The 22,454-nt window shown below is 32.2% G+C and overlaps 2 protein-coding genes across 3 annotated transcripts in view; both read right to left on the bottom strand.

The window, feature by feature from the left end:
• The window catches only part of LOC105329683 (calcium and integrin-binding protein 1), a 179,798-nt gene that overhangs the window by 155,991 nt on the left and 1,353 nt on the right, over positions 1-22,454 (bottom strand). Inside the window, exons 3-8 of one of the 2 annotated variants that reach the window (XM_011431024.4) lie at positions 22,222-22,256; positions 21,913-22,012; positions 21,068-21,221; positions 9,761-9,948; positions 9,096-9,184; positions 8,212-9,003 (exon numbers count right to left, since the gene is read on the bottom strand). The exons of the other annotated variant lie outside the window; for it this stretch is intronic. Of the exons in view, the coding sequence (XP_011429326.3) occupies positions 8,982-9,003; positions 9,096-9,184; positions 9,761-9,948; positions 21,068-21,221; positions 21,913-22,012; positions 22,222-22,256 (588 nt within the window). The 3' untranslated portion in view covers positions 8,212-8,981. Of the gene's footprint in view, positions 1-8,211; positions 9,004-9,095; positions 9,185-9,760; positions 9,949-21,067; positions 21,222-21,912; positions 22,013-22,221; positions 22,257-22,454 lie in introns of those variants that run through there. 2 annotated transcript variants of the gene reach the window in all.
• Positions 1,101-5,208, bottom strand: LOC117687426 (annexin A7-like). The gene is made up of 4 exons (XM_034463899.2): positions 5,095-5,208; positions 2,794-2,962; positions 1,504-1,582; positions 1,101-1,268 (listed from the first exon to the last, which is right to left on the bottom strand). Exons 1-4 carry the CDS (start codon positions 5,134-5,136, stop codon positions 1,169-1,171), a joined length of 390 nt encoding a protein of 129 aa, XP_034319790.2. The 5' UTR covers positions 5,137-5,208; the 3' UTR covers positions 1,101-1,168.

The following is a 22,454-nucleotide window of genomic DNA, read 5'->3' as shown; positions in this document are numbered from 1 at the left end:
ACAAAACAATAGCAGTAGTGTTAGCTGTTTGATTTTTGCAAGGTATAGCTTGAGCAAATCTGCTAAAATAGTCAGTTATTACTAGGCTATTTTCAAATGCACCTTTCGATTGCTCTATGCTAAAAAAAAATATGTGCAGACTAATTGTATTGGTCTAGTCGAGGCAATTGGTATAAGCTTAGCTGCAGGCCTAACTGGGGTCTTACTGAATATGCATCTGCTACAAGTTTCTATATGATTGCTGATATACCTTTCCATTCCTGGCCACTAGAAAAGCTTCCTGGCTAACCATGAGGTCTTATCTTCTCCGGGAAGTCCAACATCATTGTGGATTCCTTTCAATGCTATCACTGTAAAACTCAGTGGAACAACCAACTGTCAGAATTTCCTATCTCAATGAAAAGCGATTTTACACAAGATTCCATTGACTATTTTGAGCTTCTTAAAAATCCGTAGATACTTCTGCACCTCTACATATCCCCTCTTCACATTTCCTTCCTTTGAGCAGAAACTGCTTCTCTAGGTTTGGACAACTGGATGTACATTTTCAACTCTGGACTGCTCATCCATCCAGTCATTGGTGTTGAGTGTGTCAGTATGGAACCTCTCCTCATCGGCCGTTTGATTTGAACCCTCCTCCGAGATCATATGACAATACAGTAACTGAACGCATGAAGCTTGACACAAGGCTTTCACCATTCAAATGTCCACTTCAATTATTAATGCAGTTTAAAAAAGTCAGAGGAGTTTCAATCAACTAAATGTTAACATTATCATAATTGCAAAAATAGCTCTTACAAATTAAAAAAGGCTTTTTTTATATTTGAGTTTCTAGCCCTCCTTTGGCCTATGCGGAAGTGTTTGATATACTACTCTTACTTAATTTTTTTTTATAATACTATAGTATCGCCTTTGTCTTTACATAATTTCATCTAAAAGCTAAATCTATAATGTATTATTATTAGATTTGGAATCCGTATAGGTGATAATTTACATGTAAATACAAAATGCTTTTTTTCTACTGATTGATACGATTTATTGCCAACAAAAAAATAAATTAAAAAAGTCTTGGATTTCGTCAAATGGTATTCATTTAATACTGAGAATGACACCTTGTTTATTGAGCAACAGCAAAGTGCATACATGAAACAAGATCCATTATTGATGACTAATACTTCTTAGGGGGTCTTCCTGGGATAGTTGGTCCCCTACAGAACGGGGTAACATCGACTCCTCCAATGAAAAATCGAGCCTCACAACAGACTCCGCTAAAAATAATTTTTCATCTTATTTTATTGAAAAGAATATATGCATGTACTTTTCTAATACAGACAGACAAACAGATACTAGTAGATAGATAAATAGATGGATGGACGGGTGAATGGATAGATAGATAGATACTAGTAGATAAATAGATAGGTAGATAGATAGATAGATAGATAGATAGATAGATAGATAGATAGATAGATAGATAGATAGATAGATAGATAGATAGATACTCACACACAACGCGCTTGTGGAAAATTCGGACAAGTTGCAAATGGAGGCATGCAAAATTCCGGAATACAAACCCTATCGCAATCTATAAAAAACATTTATGATTATTAATTTCACAGATTAAGAGACACATAAGTTAAGAGATGGCGATTATACTAGTTATATACATAACACAAAAAATAAAACACAACACTTTACATCCCTGTTTAAGTGTCAATTTTTTTTTAATAGACACGGGTCTATCACATCAAACATAGAAAAATAAGAGCAAACAACACGAAACAATAAACATGAAATAATTTTCTTGGACGTCCTAGTCCTTTTTTAAGACACAAAAATCAAATATAAAAACAAAATTAGCACTTATGATTAACATTAAAAAATCTACTCCAAGTTAATCTTATGCATATAAGGGCCATTTACTGTCGATTATTCTGTAGTAACTTGTATATGTTGCACATGTAAACAGAATGTAAATTCGCATCATTGATGATCAAATTTACGGTAAAGAAAGAATAAACTTTCAAGAATATTTGTTAACATCGTACGCTCATATCGGCAATTTTTAAAAAATCAATAAAAAATGTCGAAACTGTGAAGGGGTATTATATGATATCTATTCCTCGGAAGACATGAAATTTCCTTTGTTATGTCCAGTGACTAAGAAGACCAATTAGATGACTTGTTATATATAATTATCATAATGAGGTACAATTATACAATTTAAAAAATGTATTGAAAATATAGTAGCTCATCAGCAGTATTGTTTCCAGAGGAAAAGAAAATTCATCTGCACACATTGTCAACGGAGACAACATAAGCAGACCCTTATTAAGAAGAGTTGTTATCTTGATCTCTAGATTATTCATAATGGTTGAGCTTTAAGAATGATCATATTATACCGATGATAAAATATCTCCAAAGGCATTCTGATATAATTATGGCGAAAAAATACACAAAAACGTTTCGTACAAAAATGTTGACATATATGAAATTCAGACATTGTCTTAATACAGATATATTAGATAGGTAAAGCAAACCAACGTGTACGCGTACGTGTATTAAGTACGTGTGATGGAAAGAGAAGCATATCTGTTTTGATAAGTTTTGGCAATGATAAATTTCTACACGTATATGCACGTATGAAATTGCATATTGATTGCTAGATACTCTAAAGATCAAACTTGTAGCATAAGTTCTCTTGTTAGCTATCTATTATGACTAAAGAGTTTGTTATTCAAAAGTCTAGATATTTAATGCAAATCCTGATGTAAAAAATTACAAATTGTTTCGTACTTGGTGGATAGTTAGGTCCTGTTGGCGGGTATACTGGGCCTGGGTGTACTGGATATGGAGGGTACTGTCCACCAGGGTGTGGAACTGGATATCGAGGGTACTGTCCACCAGGGTGTGGAAAGTTATTCCCACCCTTTGGATATTCATATCCTCCGCCGCAAACAAAACCCTGGAAGCAAACAAATACTCATGCAATTGATTATGTTTACGGAAATGAAACGATGTTTTTCTTTAAAAACTAATCTAAGGTGAAAGTTTTCTACTCAAGTACATGTTTGTAAATATTTTTTTTAGAAATTTAGAAAGGTTGCATTAAGAACAATTTTAGAACAGGATTGCTTGAGAAATATAAATTCAGATCTTCAAAAGCAAATGTAAACATTAATAGCATGGTCTTTCCTAGTTGTTCAATGTTTTTTTTTCTATTGAATAATGGCTGGCAAATTGGGTTTGGGATAAATTTTTGTTTTTATTTTGTTTTTACTTTTCGTCACAGTCACTGATCAAATTTCAAGTTCTGTCAAAAACTGTTATTGGGTGTAGAAAATTCAAGTTTGTTAAAATTTAATGTAAACCCTTTTTCAAGGGGATTTATTTAAGAAATATTTCTCCAAAGTATTTGGTCAGAAAAACTGAAACATGAAATAAATCAAACCAATGTGGAGTAGATTAAAATTTATTAAAAGCAACATTTTAAAGTCTTTTTTTTAAAAATCAGTTACAAAAAAAAGAATAAGAGAAGATTTTTAAAACATTTGACATGATTTGAAGAAAAATGGAAGTATAATTAATAATTCAAGAAAAATGAATATACTTGCATGCGTAAAGTGTAAGCCAATTTAAATTTTTATCCATTAATTTTTTAGGCATATCACAAATACTTTTTTGAATTAAATATAATTTACAAATTCAAAGAAAAGCAGATAACAAAACGAATAAATAAAACTTGAATATTGCAAATATATAATTATGACTTAAAATGCCTTCAACATGAACTGACTTTCCATTATCTTGAGGTATAAAGGAGTAAAGTTGCTGCATACATATTCACAAGGTTAAAAATATTCGAGAGACTGTCTATCAGGTTCAGTGAACATCCAGTGGTTTCTTTTTAATATATCCCAATGAATAAGCTTAACAAAAACCAATTATTTATTGTATTTAAAATTACCAAGTCTTTTGATCAAGCCCTGCATATTTTTTTTTGTTTGGGAACGCATACTTTATTTACAATGCAAGGAAAACCTCATTTAAATCTTAAATTTCACATATTTACTCAAATGTTACTCTTATTCGTTTTCCTTGAAATTAAAACATGTATAAAATTAAATACATTATGATTCAAATCACGTTTTTTTTCATATATGCGTCAGAATCTTTATCGGAAGTATAATTCATCTATTAATAGCAAAGCTTATTCATGCCTTCCTCTTTCGGATATCAACAAAATGGTGCTATATGTATAGTTTTTACATGTAGCGTAATGCTTTTGTATTACAATTACCGTACGAGATAAATTCTGAGCCAAACCATAGCTTATGTTCTTGTTGCTGGACCCACCCCCATGGACGTTAATTATAATCCAACGATCGATTTATTGTAATAAAGACTTACGTAATATCCTTTTACGTGAGTCTGGTTTGTATAAGCACCGAGGGTCTGATTCCAACTGACGATAGTTTACAATTTAAAATCATATATAGTGAACAATGAAATAACTCAATGAAGGATTAACATTATATGTAAAGATGAAAGGAAATCAATAATCAAACAACTATGGAGTAATTCATGACATGAGCCTGTACATAAAATGATTAACAAGATGAAAGATGAAGCGTCAGATAAACAAAAAAAACATAAGTCAATTGAAAGATTAGCTGTTTTAACTCTAACTATGTGAGCTTTAGGCTGCACAGAATTTAAAACGTTTTCAAAACAGTTGTTGAAATAGAGGAAAAGGTTTTATAGCAATTTACACAAAGCCCGAAAAAGATTATTTACTCAATGATAAAAAATAGTCCGAATGATTACATTTCACACAGCGACATTACATTAACAGAGCTGATACATGATATTACATGCCGTTCACTCCTTTCAATGAAATGTTAGTTTCTCCTTCTTGTATTGCTTATCAGTTGAACAATGATGTTGTAATAGCTAGATCATATTAACATTTTATAAATTTCATATATATTGTTAACTCAATTCTGTACACATAAGCCCCTATATTGGTTAAAATATTTAAGAAAATAAGAAATGAGCTATGTATAAAAAAGAGGAATGTAAAACTTTGAAACTTACCATGAGGGCCAATATAAACACTGCAAAAGTTGTTCTTTCCATGGCTTGTCGATGTCACAAAGTAAATATTTCAATAACACAGTTTCTTATATAGGAACACATTGGAAATCCCTGGAACATGATCTTATATATAAAAAAAAAAACCAACCATGCGTATACACCTAATGATCTTGTAATCTTAATTACACATTTTTTTTATTTATAAAAATTATATTTTGAAGTTTCCGCATGCATTTGTCTTTTGATTGATTCACTCATCAAAATTTCAGAGTTTTTAAATAATCTTTAAAAGATATTTATACACACGATAAGAAAAATTCTGCAATTTTATTATTAAATTCATTTACTTTTGTAATTAAGGTCTGATATTTCCAAAAATGCTAATTAATGTGTATAGGATATTTTGTTTTAAATCATTTATTTATCAATTATTTTCCGCTAAAAGTTATTTCAATCTCTGCGTTTTAATCCAATGCTAGATGATTTTGCTATTTTTTTTTTAACTTTTAAGACTTGAGTTAAATACTTTTAAAAAATCATGACAAACGTTTTTCAAGCAATATCATGTAATGACATTTAATTTACCCATTTGAATATGCTTTGCCTAGTTAAATAAAATACCCACAGTGTGGTTAAGATTTTATATCGTAAATTGAAAAAAATATATTGTAAACCAAACAAGACATATTTCACTTATGTTTTTCATTGAAAGAAGGAACTCCTTCGTAACTATTAGAAATACTTCAGATTTGTTTTTCACGTCTGGCCGCATTGGAGTAATAATGATAATCAGAGAAAGTGTTATATATCAATGTAGTGTACATAATGCGAGCAAATAAAGTTGAAGTTTAAACCTCATATGCATCGTTGGATTATTAAGAAGTAGTTTTGATAAGTCATTTGTCAGTTGTTTTTGCTGAAGCAGTAACAGAACATGGTGTGTTGACTTCAAAAGAGTAAATTGTTATGCAATGAAACATAAGTAGATTATTTATTAAAACGATACTTGATAAAGAATTAGGAAAAAAAAGAAACTTATACAGGCCCTGAGTCGATATTTAAGACGTACGATTGGTTAATATATGATACTTTAAAAAAAAAAAAAATTTTCATTGAGCACTAGATGGGTAAGTTCACAGCTAATTAAGAGGTCGAAGATTCAGATCTTTGAAAAGAAAATTTCGTGAAGTATACAAGAATTTGGACAAATGCTATCTGCGTATTTGTTAATTACATAAAAACACAGCTGAATCAATTCTGTAATTATTTTTTTTAATTTATGTACAAGGTAAATTCACATGTTGTACTTTTGAAATATTATTTTTTTCATTTTCTTTAAAATGAAACGCTAGTTAAAACATTAATTACCATAAATGTCTTTTGATGCATGCAACCATGAAAAAGGTAACCTTAAATAGAACATAGTGAGAATTATTAATTTAGAAACTCTATCGAAACTAGATGTCAATGAACTCTTAGAAATAAACTGTGCATGATATGCACACTAATTAAAACTTTTACCTTGTTTGTGTTAATTAGATCCCTGTTAGGTAATTAATTAAAATTATGTCATAATAATGATCATTAGCCTTTGTCAGTTTAAAACGAAAAGGGAAAGTTTTTTTTCCATTGTATTCAAAAAATGTTTTTAATTGGTTACCTTTGTTTCTCCGTTCTGGAAAGTTCAATCCAATTTTCTCACCTGAGGTCGTGCTTTGCATTTTTATTCATCTAACATTTGTCAAATCTTAATTCCTAGGTAAAGCCTTTATAAGTTACCAGTAAATAAATTCATTCTTTACAAAATCATTCAATGTTATTTCATTTCATATATTTTGATGAAAACTCCCATTGAGCTGGATCCGCCAAAGCGTTTCATGAAAGTATGTTTTTTAACTAATTCATCAGATAAAATTCAATTATAGCTTACGGACATCGTATTGCTCGTGTTGAAATACCAAAAGTAAAAGCAGTTACTTTGGTGCAGGTGTTTTTAGTTTATTGGCGAAATGTCTTTATGCATAAGTATAGATTTATAAATAAACCCATTTAAAATTACCAAAAGAGTGACTTCAAAAACTTTTTGGACAACGTTTACTCTCGTGTATTTACTTTATATATGAAAAACACTGTGGAATAATTCAATAGTTCTTTGGGATGTAGTTTTCAGGATTCGCGTTATGTATAATGAATAGAGACTTTTTCGTTAATCGTTTGTTAGATAGCCACACGACCCACAAAGTTAAGTTTATCAAGCTCTAATGTTTTCAAAAACGGTAATGTTTTTAGTTCAATTTTAAGATAGGTCAAAGTATGGTTATGGTATACTCAACCAAAAAAGTTATGGTTTATATATTATATTGTTAGTTTCAAGAAATCTGTATAAAAAAAAAATAAAGTTTATGACAAACCATAAGTGAAAATGTGGTTTTTAACAATTCAGACTTATTAGTCCAGGAAGGACATTGGAGTGGAAGACCACGCTAGCTGTACGACGGCACGACTGGATTGCCAGCTTGTAATGCAAGGAAAGGCAAATGATTTTACAAGGCTATTGCCTAGACTTTTGCAACAAACATAGTATAAAGGTTTGTAATCAAACTTACAGAAGTAAACTTAACGAATTTATCTGGAAAGCAAAATAGCCAGCAATAAACAATAAAGATGTTGCAATTTTACAAATCGGATTGTTGGAATCCATGATCTCTAACAGACGAAATGAAATTGAGAGTAGATTTTCATGATTAAAGGCGTGAAGTGTGATGGAGAAAAGAACAAACGTTCATTTAACTTCTGTGTTGCTCAGCATGATCGCTCTGGTGGAGGTTCTGTTATAATGTGGGGAGTCATTTTTTACTCAAGGGTTCACGGAGTTTTAAGTCATTTGGAACGGACAAGGATCAGATATAGAAATGAGGATCTTTACCCAATCGTAAAACCATTTTCCGATGTCATATGTACAGCATTCGTTCTAGCGGAGATAACTATAGACCACGCAAAGGAGACATCTTGGACCAGCACCTTAAGGCAGATATTATGAGAAAATGGAACAGCCTTCGAAGTCACAAGACCTTAATACTATTGAAGACGCTCTTGTTAGAGGAATGGGATCGCATTCCACAAAAGAACACCCGTTCACTCATTCAAAGTTTCCCCAAACGATGCCAAGGTGCTCTGGAAAGATTTTCAGGCAAAGGGAGACCACGTAAAGTATTGATATCTGTTGAATCAATAATCGTTCTTTCATTAGATAAATAAGGCAAAATATGGATATATAGGTTCACTAGGTGTTAGTTTTGTTTAATCGTTCAAGTGAACATTACTATTAGTTTTTTATCGAATGTGTCGTTACTTTACAGAAGAAACTTTGACATTGATTCTAATTAAGTATAATTTTTCTAAAAATAAACTATATGTGGTTTAATAGCCTTTACATTGGTTATTGATTCTATGCATTTAAGTATATCATTGGCAAATCAAACTTAAATATATCATCATCATATACACAGAACGCATTTCAATGGATTTCATGGAAAAAAGTCGTTTTAAAATTCAAATGCTTAAAAATAATACTACCTTATCAATTATTATCTAACATACAACTTGCCTTTTCACCGATAAAGTGAGGAAAATAAATACGACAATTTATGACAAAATTAAAACAAAAGACAAACTCTGACATTTCAAGGAAAATTGTAACTGCTTTGATATTGTACAACATACATATATCTTTTTATAACTTTTTTTAACGAAACAAATCTTATATCGCTAAATTAAAACAATTTTACATTAATTGAATCTTGATTCAGTGCAATATTACATTTTATATTTTATGATACTGCTTTGGATTAAAAAACCAAACTGTATTTAAGTCCTTTTGTCTGAAATCATAGACGAATTCTAAACGACCTGTAATATAAGAAAAACAAACAATTATTTAGGTACGTTTATATCCTACATGTAAGTAACTTGAATTGTATTATATGCAATATTGAACATACTTTGCAAATTCCGGTGTTTTGCCCATAACATGATCAAATTCTGCCAGAGATAGTTGTCCATCGTTATCCAGGTCGGCATCGTCGATAATCTAGATTTTAACAAACTCACATGGTATATGACTGTTCAAATATAGTCGTATCAATATCGTAACACACTTATATATCATTGCCTCTTTATTTCTGCAATTATCAATTCCAGATTTAAACATAACAATGATTTAGAAAAGAAAATCTTTTTTTTTTTTTACTTTTCTTCAGTTTAACGCAATTGACAAATCGACAGTGAATGATATTATTTTTTGGCTCTTTTACGGTGTCTCACTTCACCTTGAAATGGTTTTAAAATCAGCAGAAAATTATTTGCATTTGAAAAATTGTATAATGCATAAGCTGTATTAAGTCGAACAGGTGAAAAATATGCAATTTTGGATTTTTAAAAAAATAAATGTTTTTAAAAAAAAAAAACAAAGAAAAAAACTGCGGTTCATAAGCCCGATATTTTAACCACTTAGCTACATGTATGAAAATTTTTCAACCTAACCGATTGATACTTCCAATTCAAATTTGACCTACTGCCATGAAAATTCTAAGCTTTAATGTAGTGAGTGACCTTAATTTCTTGATATATATATAAACAGGGAAGAGGGAGCAATATATCTACTTACGGAATCGGCAACCTGCTTCAATACTTCATAGAGCTGCTGTTGTGATTCCCTTTCAACCTGTGTATTCTGTTTTCCTTTTTTCTGCTTCTCCTTAAGTTCATTCAGCATTGTAGCACAATTTTCACCCAGGAGACCTTTAATAACTTTGATGATGTCATCAGTTCCAATAAATCCATCTTCATCAAAGTCTGCACTTAAAAAAACTGTGTGTTTATGATATTATATGCACGCATTGAGAGGGATAGATGGTCGTTGCCATTTTCAGACGAAATTAGTCTCCTTGAAAAGAAGAGGTCTTTATAAGATTGTATACCTTACAAGAAAAATTTTAACTTTGAAGCTGAAATATGAAGAGTACTCTTATGAAGATAATAGGTTGTGGCTGTGGTTAAAGAAGTCATCTCTTAATTGAGGAGTAACCCTGATGGGTATTTTATTGACAATCACTCCTAATTTTTCCGGAAAATGAAACTTTTATTAAGGTCTTCCGTTTCCAACGGAAGACCTTATTGTTATTGCTTTGTTTCTTTTCCTCTATTATTAAGGTCTTCCGTTTCCAACGGAAGACCTTATTGTTATTGCTTTGTTTCTTTTCCTCTATTATTATTATTCTTTTTTTTTTCTCCCACGTTTTCTCAAAAACGCTTCAGCCGATTTTTATAAAACTTTCAGATCTTGTTTATGACAAAATTTGTAAGAAAAGTACGTGGGATTTTTTTGGTCGTCACTTCCGGTCCCGAGATATTAAAGATTTTATGTTTTTGCTTGTTCACGAGTTTTCTCCAAAAGTATTTAAGATAGAACTTTTAAATTTTCAGGGATGATAGAAAGTGTCAAGCCGCAGTGTACTACGTATATCCGAACGTCTGCCGTCACTTCCGGTCGTCACCGGAAGGAAATGAAAAACCTTAATTTTTCAATTTTTGGGATTTGAATTTTTTTTATTATTTCATTCGATAGAGACGCCCTCAAAACTTCTGAATATGAAATTTGTTTTAAAATCGATCCACGCATTCTTGAGATTTTGGACCCCAAAGTCCTGAAGCGAAGGTCCGCGTAGCTCAGGTAGCAAGGGACAGTTTCGAATAAAGTACCCGTCAATATTTTTGTAAAATTGAGAGTTGCTGTACTTGAAGGCTTATGAGTGTTGCTAAAATTCATGAAATGATTTTTAATGATTATCATTAGTTAGAGGGGTGTCTATTGTTGAAATTGATATGCAATATGTAGGCCCCTTATGTTAGGTACATGGGAATCAGAAGTAAAATGCGAAACCTGCGGCTATGACTGTTGTGCTGACATTACACAGTGAAATTGGAAGTTACAGACGGGAGGTAAAATAACACGAAAAGTAGGTGGATGGGACATTGAAAACTAAACACCGGTAAGTTTGTGACATGTGATAGTGCAACATGCACGCGGTACGGAAGGTCAACCCTCTGCAGGGAATTAGCTGGGGGAGGTCTAAAAAGCTGAAAAATCATGAAAAATTAGCAAAAGATGAAAGGGTCAAAATCTCATAAAAACCAGTGTGTAGAGAATTTTACAGGTTTTGATTAGTAATTTTCTTCAGAAATTGGTGATTGGCCTTATAAAGAGTGAATTAAAGGTATTTGTGCTGAATGGGAACTGAGGAAATTCTAGTTACAGAGTTCCGAAGACATGCATCCCTTGGCTACAAAGAATTGTATCAAAAAAACTGTCCCCTGCCACCTTCAAGACTACATGGTATTTTCATATTTCTCCTTTGAGTTTAATTTTGAGTGGATTTTGTACCATAAGTAAAACATTTTGTGAAAATGGATGATTTTCTTGGCTGTAGATGTCATGACATGATTTATTAGCCAAAATATTCAAGGGGAGTAACTCCCTCTTCAATGTGTAGAATGACCACCACTAGAGTAAATTGGCTTAGAGAGTAGGCATTTCCTATCCTGATGACAATTAATAGGCTTAAGTTAATTACTGAGATAAGAATAAATACTTTAAAACAGTTTTTATCAATTAAATCATTAAATTTATGAATTTGCAGCCATTTTGCTGTCTGATTTTATGAAATAACATTAATCCACCTGACTTATATCACCCAATTTTTTTAAAACAGCATATTTTTATTTCAAATGAACTTTACATGTAGACAAATGCAGTTATCAAAGTATACAATATGTCAAAAAACTGAAGTTTTTGCTCCTTCCTATCAAAAAATGGTATTTTAAGATGTATTTACAGAATTGAAAAAGCCACCCCTTCTTTCCAATGGACTCCATTACCATTACATGTAGGATATGTAAATGTACATTTGACCTTGAAATAACATCTGCTTTGATAATTACTCTTGAAATGAACAAAAAACAACATATTTTTACCCTTTTATTGTATATATGCATCAAAAATGTAGAAAAACATGTAAAATTTGAACATTTTTCATAGAATTCTCATCCGTCCCCAGGTACCCGGGTGTGTTTGAATTTCATTTTAATTAAATGCACACATCACACTTATAGGTCTTACTAATTTAGCAAAGTTAAAAGGAGACTAGAAACCAGACTATATAAGATATCCACTAAATATGATTATAGGCTTAGTTTTTCATGAAAACAAGAAATCACATGTAGGGCGACATGACTTTTTGTGAATAAAAATGCTACAAATCATCCATTTACCAAAAAAAAATCAATTTTAGATATCAGTGATGGTTGTTTTCAATTATGTGTAAGAAATGACTCAAGGAAACTGCCACAAGTTTCATAATATTAGGTTAAAGTGTTCAAACTAATGCTTCATGTGAAAATCAAAAGACAGGGGGAGGGTATACATGTAAAGGGATTTCTAAGTGATGTGATGCTTTTATCCTAATAATATCAAGCAGATGTATGTAGTATTGAATAAGGTTTCTTATTTAAGGAGGTTGAACAACAGTTGACCTCTAAAAGATTAGGTAAAGATGCTTTATTTATGGAGAGCCCTGTGAATCTGTGTTAAACAGAGGAGAGTGGAAATGGTGGGTTCACTTAAATGGCCATATTTTTATTAAACCTCAATGGAATTGGCAAAATGTGGTGTACTTTTTTTCAGAATAGCATAAGCTTTTTAATTTTAAGACAAGATGACTTTTCAGAGAATGTTAGTGTATGTTAAAGGTAGCAAGGGACAGTTTCGAATAAAGTACCCGTCAATATTTTTGTAAAATTGAGAGTTGCTGTACTTGAAGGCTTATGAGTGTTGCTAAAATTCATGAAATGATTTTTAATGATTATCATTAGTTAGAGGGGTGTCTATTGTTGAAATTGATATGCAATATGTAGGCCCCTTATGTTAGGTACATGGGAATCAGAAGTAAAATGCGAAACCTGCGGCTATGACTGTTGTGCTGACTTTACACAGTGAAATTGGAAGTTACAGACGGGAGGTAAAATAACACGAAAAGTAGGTGGATGGGACATTGAAAACTAAACACCGGTAAGTTTGTGACATGTGATAGTGCAACATGCACGCGGTACGGAAGGTCAACCCTCTGCAGGGAATTAGCTGGGGGAGGTCTAAAAAGCTGAAAAATCATGAAAAATTAGCAAAAGATGAAAGGGTCAAAATCTCATAAAAACCAGTGTGTAGAGAATTTTACAGGTTTTGATTAGTAATTTTCTTCAGAAATTGGTGATTGGCCTTATAAAGAGTGAATTAAAGGTATTTGTGCTGAATGGGAACTGAGGAAATTCTAGTTACAGAGTTCCGAAGACATGCATCCCTTGGCTACAAAGAATTGTATCAAAAAAAACTGTCCCCTGCCACCTCAGTCGTTAGAGTGTGGACATGTGCCCAGACGACCCGGGTTTAATCCCTGAGTGCCGAATGTTTTTTCTCTCTTATTTATGTTTTGATTAATAATTTCGTCTGTAAAATGATGGATTTGAATGTTTTTCGTTTTCTTTTTGTCATAATTAAAAATAATAGCGGCTTTTTTCAGTACAAATATGGAGCTCTTTTCTGTCAGCAGCTGTCTAAATAGACGCTCGTCGCATTGCCGGTATCAAAGACATGCCGAATGTTGGTTTTTTCTTAATTTTGTTTTGTTTATTAACAATGCACCCACGTTTAAATAAGTATTCAACATTACCTTAAAAGGAGGACTGATTAGTATTTATTCACATATATAGATACCCGCATGCATGTATATAAATGTGTTTATTGACATACGTTGCTAATATACTGATTCCCTAAACACTATATTAAAAAAATAGAAAATCTCTCTCTCTCTCTCTCTCTCTCTCTCTCTCTCTCTCTCTCTCTCTAAAGTACAATGTTTTTGCATTTAAATAAGAACTAGTACAGGTAACATGCAGTAAATTGGATAGAGGCTAAACGTACATTGGCGTCCAAAAATTATACATGTATTTATTTCAAGTTACGGGATAATGTCTATGGATTCAAATGATTTGAATTTCGTTGTTTAATGATTGTCTTTATACTGATTGGAAGTCAGCGCTAAAAAGTCATTTTTATTAAAGATGGTGGTCTTTTCCCTTTTTGTGCATGTCTATACTGATACAAATCTGTTGCCTGTCTGGGATTAAGAAAAACCTCCAAAGTTTATACTCGTAACTATACAAACGAACGGGTGACTGCGACAAGGTTTGAAAACTGACCAGCCGTTTATGAGTGTTTGAGCCTAAGATAAACAGATGTTAAAAAATCAATAGTTACATCTTTCAAACAACGCTTATACATTGATCTAACATATGTATTTTGTTTAGAAATTGTGTTATTTGTGATATTTAGAATTTAATATTTTACGTTTAATATAGAAGTCACCGACCGACCCCCCCTCCTCCCCGATTCATATAATCATTTAGTTTCTCTGGCCCAATTTTCCTTGATCTTTGATCTTGGGCCTTTAATTTCAACTAAGTACCATTTTAGATTACTGTACTAATTACCAGACCAATTCGTTCATTATTAACAGAGTTATGAAGTTTTTGGCATTTGAGTTTCAATTGTCGTGATTGACATGTACTGTAAAAAAATCATAACTCCCAAGCCCTTCACTCAATCCTAATAAAAATTCGTGAAAATGAACCTCGGACACCATTCTTATTTTCTGCCAAATATGCAGCGGATTGAACAATCAAGACGCATCCATATTTCAAATGACCTCACACTGTTACCAAACCTAAATAGTCAGACATCTTACACTTTGTTTTTCATCTCATACAAAAACTCAGCTCTTCTCCCGGGCGGAAACGCCCCAAATTCAAAGACAAATTCGGGAATTATTTCGCCTGAGCCATGTTTTGAGAAACCTGCAAAGGCTGTGTGTTCTAATCTCGCCGGAGCCAAGATTTGTTCTTTCTCTCTATTTCTTTCTCTCCTTTTTATTTAATTTTCTAACTAAAATAATCAACATAAAAGGGTTGTTGGACTGTAGTAAAAGTTGAAAAACACTCTTCAGTTAAGATTTAGACAAAAACAGTCTTTTATTATTAGGGCCTTCCGTCTTCAACGGAAGACCCTTCTATTCTTATTGTTATTAGGGTCTTCCGTTTACAAAGGAAGATCCTCTTTTTTTTCTTCGGTTTCTTTTTATTACAGGTTATTAGACCTGTTATTAAGTTAAAAGACCTCTTATCTAATATGAAAAAAAATGGGACTGGTCCTTAAAATAAGGGATCCTACAGGGTGGATAATCCTTCATCCATCGCTCTTTTTGATCACATCTGCATTTCCTGATATGTTTCGTTGATGAAGATAAAAGGCAAGGTCATTTCCTCTTCTAAAAATCGGACGGAAGACCTCTCGTTCATTATTAACAGAGTTATGAAGCTTTTGGCATTTGAGTTTTAGTTGTTGTGTTTGACATGTACTGTAAAAAAAAATTCTAACTCCCGAGCCCCTCACTCAATCCTAATGAAATTTTATGTAAATGTACCTCGGACCCCATTCTTATTGTCTGCAAAATATGCAGCGGATTGAACAATTAAGAAGAAATTCCTGAGATCAAACGGCGAGTATAGCCTGTACGGAGACTTAAAATTTACAGAGTACAAGGGATGTAAGCAGCCGCGTAATATTTCTGTTGTATGTATATTTCTTGTTTTCCGTTTAGTCTGTATCTACGATAGTGTGTGAACTACTTATGAATGTTAGAACTGTGGAAATTACTGTCTTCAAATGTTTACGTGTAACTGATTTCGTTATTTCTACATTTATAAAGATTTTATTAATCCTGCTAAATTAAAACAGTCAAACATAAAAGTAAACGACACGAAAAAAAATTATCATCACTGAAATACATGGGTAAAATGCATCAGTCATTGTTTTAGGACTTCCCCAAATTGTTGTTGACCGAATCCGAGATTCACACCTCAAAATTCTATTTTCGATTTATTTACGACGAAAATCAAGCTCGGGTCTTTTCACCCCCTCCAGACACAAACACGCATCCATATTTCAAATGACCTCACACTGTTACCAAACCTAAATAGTCAGACATCTTACACTTTGTTTTTCATCTCATACAAAAACTCAGCTCTTCTCCCGGGCGGAAACGCTCCAAATTCAAAGACAAATTCGGGAATTATTTCGCCTCAGCCATGTTTTGAGAAACCTGCAAAGGCTGTGTGTTCTAATCTCGCCGAAGCCAAGATTTGTTCTTTCTCTCTATTTCTTTCTCTCCTTTTTATTTAATTTTCTAACTAAAATAATCAACATAAAAGGGTTGTTGGACTGTAGTAAAAGTTGAAAAACACTCTTCAGTTAAGATTTAGACAAAAACAGTCTTTTATTATTAGGGTCTTCCGTCTTCAACGGAAGACCCTTCTATTCTTATTGTTATTAGGATCTTCCGTTTACAAAGGAAGATCCTCTTTTTTTTCTTCGGTTTCTTTTTATTACAGGTTATTAGACCTGTTATTAAGTTAAAAGACCTCTTATTTAATATGAAATAAAATGGGACTGGTCCTTAAAATTAGGGATCCTACAGGGTGGATAATCCTTCATCCATCGCTCTTTTTGATCACATCTGCATTTCCTGATATGTTTCGTTGATGAAGATAAAAGGCAAGGTCATTTCCTCTTCTAAAAACCGGACGGAAGACCTCTCGTTGCTCGCAACGAGATCGTGTCTAGTTATTATTCTTTTTTTTTTCTCCCACGTTTTCTCAAAAACGCTTCAGCTGATTTTGATAAAACTTACAGATCTTGTTTATGACAAAATTTGTAAGAAAATACGTGGGATTTTTTTGGTCGTCACTTCCGGTCCCGAGATATTAAAGATTTTATGTTTTTGCTTGTTCACGAGTTTTCTCCAAAAGTATTAAAGATAGAACTTTCAAATTTTCAGGGATGGTAGAAAGTGTCAAGCCGCAGTGTACTAAGCATATCCGATCGTCCGCCGTCACTTCTGGTCGTCACCGGAAGGAAATGAAAAACCTTAATTTTTCAATTTTTGGGATTTGAATTTTTTTTATTTTTTCATGTGATAGAGACCTTCTCAAAACTTCTGAATATGAAATTTGTTTTAAAATCGATCCACGCATTCTTGAGATTTTGGACTCCAAAGTCCTGAAGCGAGGGTCCGCGTAGCTCAGTCGTTAGAGTGGCGGACTTGTGCCCAGGCGACCCGGGTTCAGTCCCTGAGTGCCGAATCTTTTTTCTCTCTTATTTGTGTTTTGATTAATGAATTCGTCTCTTAAATGATGGATTTGAATGCTTTCCGTTTTATTTTTGTCATTATTAAAAATAATAGCGGCTTTTTTCAGTACAAATATGGAGCTCTTTTCTGTCAGCAGCTCTTTAAATTTAGACGCTCGTCGCATTGCCGACATCAAAGACATGCCGAATGTTTTTTTCTTAATTTTGTTTTGTTTAACGATTTTATCTTTAAAATGATGGATTTTAATGTTTTCCGTTTTATATTTATTATAAATAGAAATGATAGCGGCTTTTTTTTCCATTACAAATAGATAGCTTGTCTGTCAGCAGTTCGCTAAATTCAAACGTTCGTCGCATCGCAGGCATCAAAGACGAGCCGCCGAAATACTCTGCAGTATGTTGGGTCGCTTTCCCGGCATCAAAGAAATGCCGCAATCTCAATTACACACACAATATTTAGCAATGCACCCACGTCGAAGTAAGTATTCTCCATGACCTTAAAAGGAGGACTGATTAGTATCTATTCACATATATAGATACACACATGCATGTATATAAATGTGTTTATTGACATACGTTGCTGATATACTGATTCCATAAACACTATAAAAAACTATAAAAAAGCATTCGAGTAAGAACTAAAAACTATAAAAAAGCATTCGTATAAGAACTAGTACAGGTAACATGCAATAAATTGGATAGAGGCTAAATGTACTTTGGCGTCCAAAAATTATACATGTAATTATTTCAAGTTACGGGATAATGTCTATGGATTCAAATAATTTGAAATTTATTGTTTAATGATTGTCTTCTTACTGATTGGAAGTCAGCGCTAAAAAGTCATTTTTATTAAAGATGGTGTACTTTTTCCTTTTTTGTGCATGTCTGTATACTGATGCAAATCTGTTGCCTGTCTGGGATTAAGAGAAACCTCCGAAGTTTATACATGTAACTATACAAACGAACGGGTGACTGCGACAAGGTTTGAAAACTGACCACCCGTTTATGAGTGTTTGAGCCTAACAATAAACAGATGTAAAAAAAAAAAAAAAAATCAATAGTTACGAAAAAATCAATAGTTACATCTTTCAAACAACGCTTATACATTGTTCTAACATATGTAATTTATTTAGAAATTGTGTAATATGTGATATTTAGAATTAATATTCTACGTTTAATTTAGAAGTCACCGACCGACGCCCCCCCCCCCCAATTCATAAAATCATTTAGTTTTTCTGGCCCGATTTTACTTGATCTTTGATCTTGGGCCTTCAATTTCAACTAAGTACCATTTTAGATTACTGTAATAATTACCAGACCAATTCGTTCATTATAAACAGAGTTATGAAATTTTTGGCATTTGAGTTTCAATTGTCGTGTTAGACATGTACTGTAAAAAAATTCTTAACTCCCAAGCCCTTCACTCAATCCTAATGAAAATTCGTGAAAATGAATCTCGGACCCCATTCTTATTGTCTGTAAAATATGCAGCGGATTGAACAATTAAGACGAAAATTCCTGAGATTAAACGGCGCTTATATCCTATACAGGGAAATAAAATTTATACAGTACACTCATCGACCCCCCTCCCCCCCTCGCTTCCTTCCTATTCACAAAATCATTTAGTTTTTCTGGCCTGATTTTACTTGATCTTTCATCTTGTACTTTTATTTTCAAGCTAGTTCAATTCTAGATTACTGTACTAATGACCAGAACTATTCGTTGATTTTTAAGAGAGTTATGAATTTTTGGGCATTTGAGTTTCGATTTGCGTGCTTGACATGTACTGTAGAAAAAAATTCTAACTCCCGAGCCCCTTACCCAATCCTAATGAAATTGTGTGTAAATGTACCTCGGACCCCATTCTTATTGTCTGCCAAATACGCAGCGGATTGAACAATTAAGAAGAAATTCCTGAGATCAAACGGCAGTATAGCCTGTACCGGGGCCCTAAAATACACAGTACAAGGGATGTAAGAAGCTGCGTAATATATTTCTGTTGCATGTATATTTCTTGTTTTCCGTTTAGTCTGTATCTACGATAGCGTGTGAACTACTTATGAATGTTAGAACTGTGGAAATTACTGTCATCAATTTACCGAATAAATTTACGTGTCAATGATTTCATTATTTCTACATTTATCAAGATTTCATCAATCCTGCTGAAATAAAACAGTCAAACATAATAGAAAACGACACGAAAAAAACAGTGAAATACATGGGTAAAATATATCAGTCATTGTAAGGACTTCCTCTTATTGTTGTTAAACGAATCAGAGATCCACACCTCAAAATTCTATTTTCGATTTATTTACGACGAAAATCAAGCTCGGGTCTTTTTACCCCCCTCCAGACACAACCACGCATCAATATTTCAAATGACCTCGCACTGTTACCAAACCTGAATAGTCAGACATCTTACACGCTGTTTTTCATCTCATACAAAAACTCAGTCCTCTCCCGGGCGGAAATGCCCCAAATTCAAAGACAAATTCGGGAATCATTTCGCCTCAGCCATGTTTTGAGACAACTGCAAAGGCTGTGTGTTCTAATCTCGACGGAGCCAAGATATGTTCTTTCTCTCTATTTCTTTATCTCCTTTATTTAATTTTTTTAACTAAAATATTCAACATAAAATGGTTATTGGACTGTAGACTGTATGTTGAAAAACACTCTTCAATTAAGATTTAGACAAACGCGTTCTTTTGTTTTTAGAGTCTTCCGTCTTCAGCGGAAGATTGTTATTAGGGTCTTCCGTTTACAAAGGAAGACCTTTTTTTTCTTCGGTTTCTTTTTATTACAGGTCATTAGACCTGTTATTAGGCCAAAAGACCTCTTATTTAATATGAAATAAAATGGGGATGGTCCTTCAAATTAAGGATCCAACAGGATGTATAATCCTTCATTCATCGGTCTTTTACATCACATCTGCATTTCCCTGATACGTTTCGTTTATGAAGAAAAAGGCAAGGTCATTTCCTCTTCTAAAAATAGGACGGAAGACCTCCTCGTTGCTCGCAACGAGATCATGTCTAGTTGTAATTTATATTCTATTTGTTTGCTTTAACCTTAACCATTTAGCTATCTGTTCTTAATTTAGTTATAGATTAAATCAGATAATTTAAATTAATAAAGTTATTAATTAAAAAAATATAAATTAATAAAGAAATTAAATCAGTTTAAATATTGTTTTACTTACTTCTTATCTTACATGTAATATTGAGGGAAATGCTATCGACAATGTTGGAAAAATATAACAAATGACAATTGCAGCATCTCATATATTCAAAAGATTGCAATTTATTGCGAAAACAATCTACTTAATTCATAAATGTTTATTTTTAAACATTCTATTAAGTGAACGTGAACAGAAATATCAATCTTTCTTGATAAAAAATAACGTGTTGTCTTCGGCGATAATTATACATGGAAATAATTGTACATTTTTAAAATTCAATATAATTAATATAAATTTTGAAATTTATTTATCTTAAAAAAGCAAAATTTAAAAATGTTTTCAAACTGATTTTCAGCTAACTATTCAATGAATTCTAACAGCTATTTTATCAATTAAAAATGATTTAGGATCAATGCAATCACTTTTTCAAGGCAATCTAGAGCTACATTTTTATTTGTGAAATAAAAGAATACTGAACTTACCGTATATTCGGAAGGCATACTCTATTTTAATTGACACGGGGGCGTTGTCACTTAACACAGACATCATATCAAGGAAGTCCTCAAACGTCATGCTGTCGTCACCGGAAGTTGAAGATGAAAAGACGTTCACAATACGTTCCTTGAAAGGGTTCACCTTAAATATAGCAAGATTTCTGCCTTTATGTTTCGTTTAAGAAATGTTCATTTATTTCTTTGTTTATTCCTTGACATTTTCATAAAATTTTTACCTAATCCTTCAGATACCCCCACCCTCTCTCCTCTAAAAAATCCTACCCCTTTTCGGATCGAATAAAATCAAACAATTAAAACAAGTCAAATTGTTTTCATAAAAAATATATATACGATCTTAGTAAATATGTGTAATAATTTTAAGTTATTTCTAATTAAAATGGTGTTGTGTTGTATCCTAATGCTTTGTTAAATTTTTAGCAGTGAAAAAATCATGTGTCAAATCTGTGCTAAGGCATGGTATTCTTTACTCTTCTAAATGATCTCTTTTTCGGATGTTAATGCATATATAACAATATGTAGTAGTATAAAATAATTTTCTTTAAATATTTTTTAAATTTTAGAATTCCTTGATACAGTCCATTAATTATATTAACTTTCTGCAACATCCAGCTAGGCGACGCTACGAAGATGAAACATCAAAATTGACTGTTAAAAAGGATGACAGGTTTTCTTTGACATTCAATGGTTGGATAAATGTTCAATGAAACAGAGAATACAATTAACATGATCATATGTATATGAAAAAAATGTTAAATAAAATATCAAATCAGAAACCAATGATGTAAGATTAAGAAAAATAGTAATTGCCTTACAGCAAACTCCGGTAACTTAAAGATATCTTCTTTAGAGAGTTGGTCATGTTTCGAAAAATTGGGATCATGGGATCTGATTTCTCGAAATCGCTTGTAAACACTGAAAAAGAAAAAGGAGGAAAATGTAAATAAAAACAAAGCAACACAAAACAAAATGTATATTAAGTCTCATTGATGATTAAAATATTTAAACTTTAGCTCTGGTAAAGAAATATTTTTTCATGTATTATTATAATTTAATTTAATCTATTATTAAAACTATTCATTTGTTTAACAAAATGATTGATTTCATTTGGTTGGTTAACATACTGGTGAATTTCCTTCTTGGTTAAGTATGTCAATTCCTGAAACAGCAAATAAGTAATAACTTTAATGCAGGGAACAACTCAATCTTACCAATCTGAATATGGTAAAGTTCAATACGTTAATCTTAAATAATTCTGAAAAGATACACACATTTGTTCTTAATTTCATTCATTTTTATTTGCAAAATAATCTGTTTTCAAACCTAACAATATATGAAACAAACAAGCATTTAGAAC

Source organism: Magallana gigas, chromosome 1 (genome assembly GCF_963853765.1).
Source record: "Magallana gigas chromosome 1, xbMagGiga1.1, whole genome shotgun sequence".
Taxonomy (NCBI): domain Eukaryota; kingdom Metazoa; phylum Mollusca; class Bivalvia; order Ostreida; family Ostreidae; genus Magallana; species Magallana gigas.
Note: the sequence above shows the minus strand (reverse complement) of the source record. Positions and strands in the feature narration are given on the sequence as shown.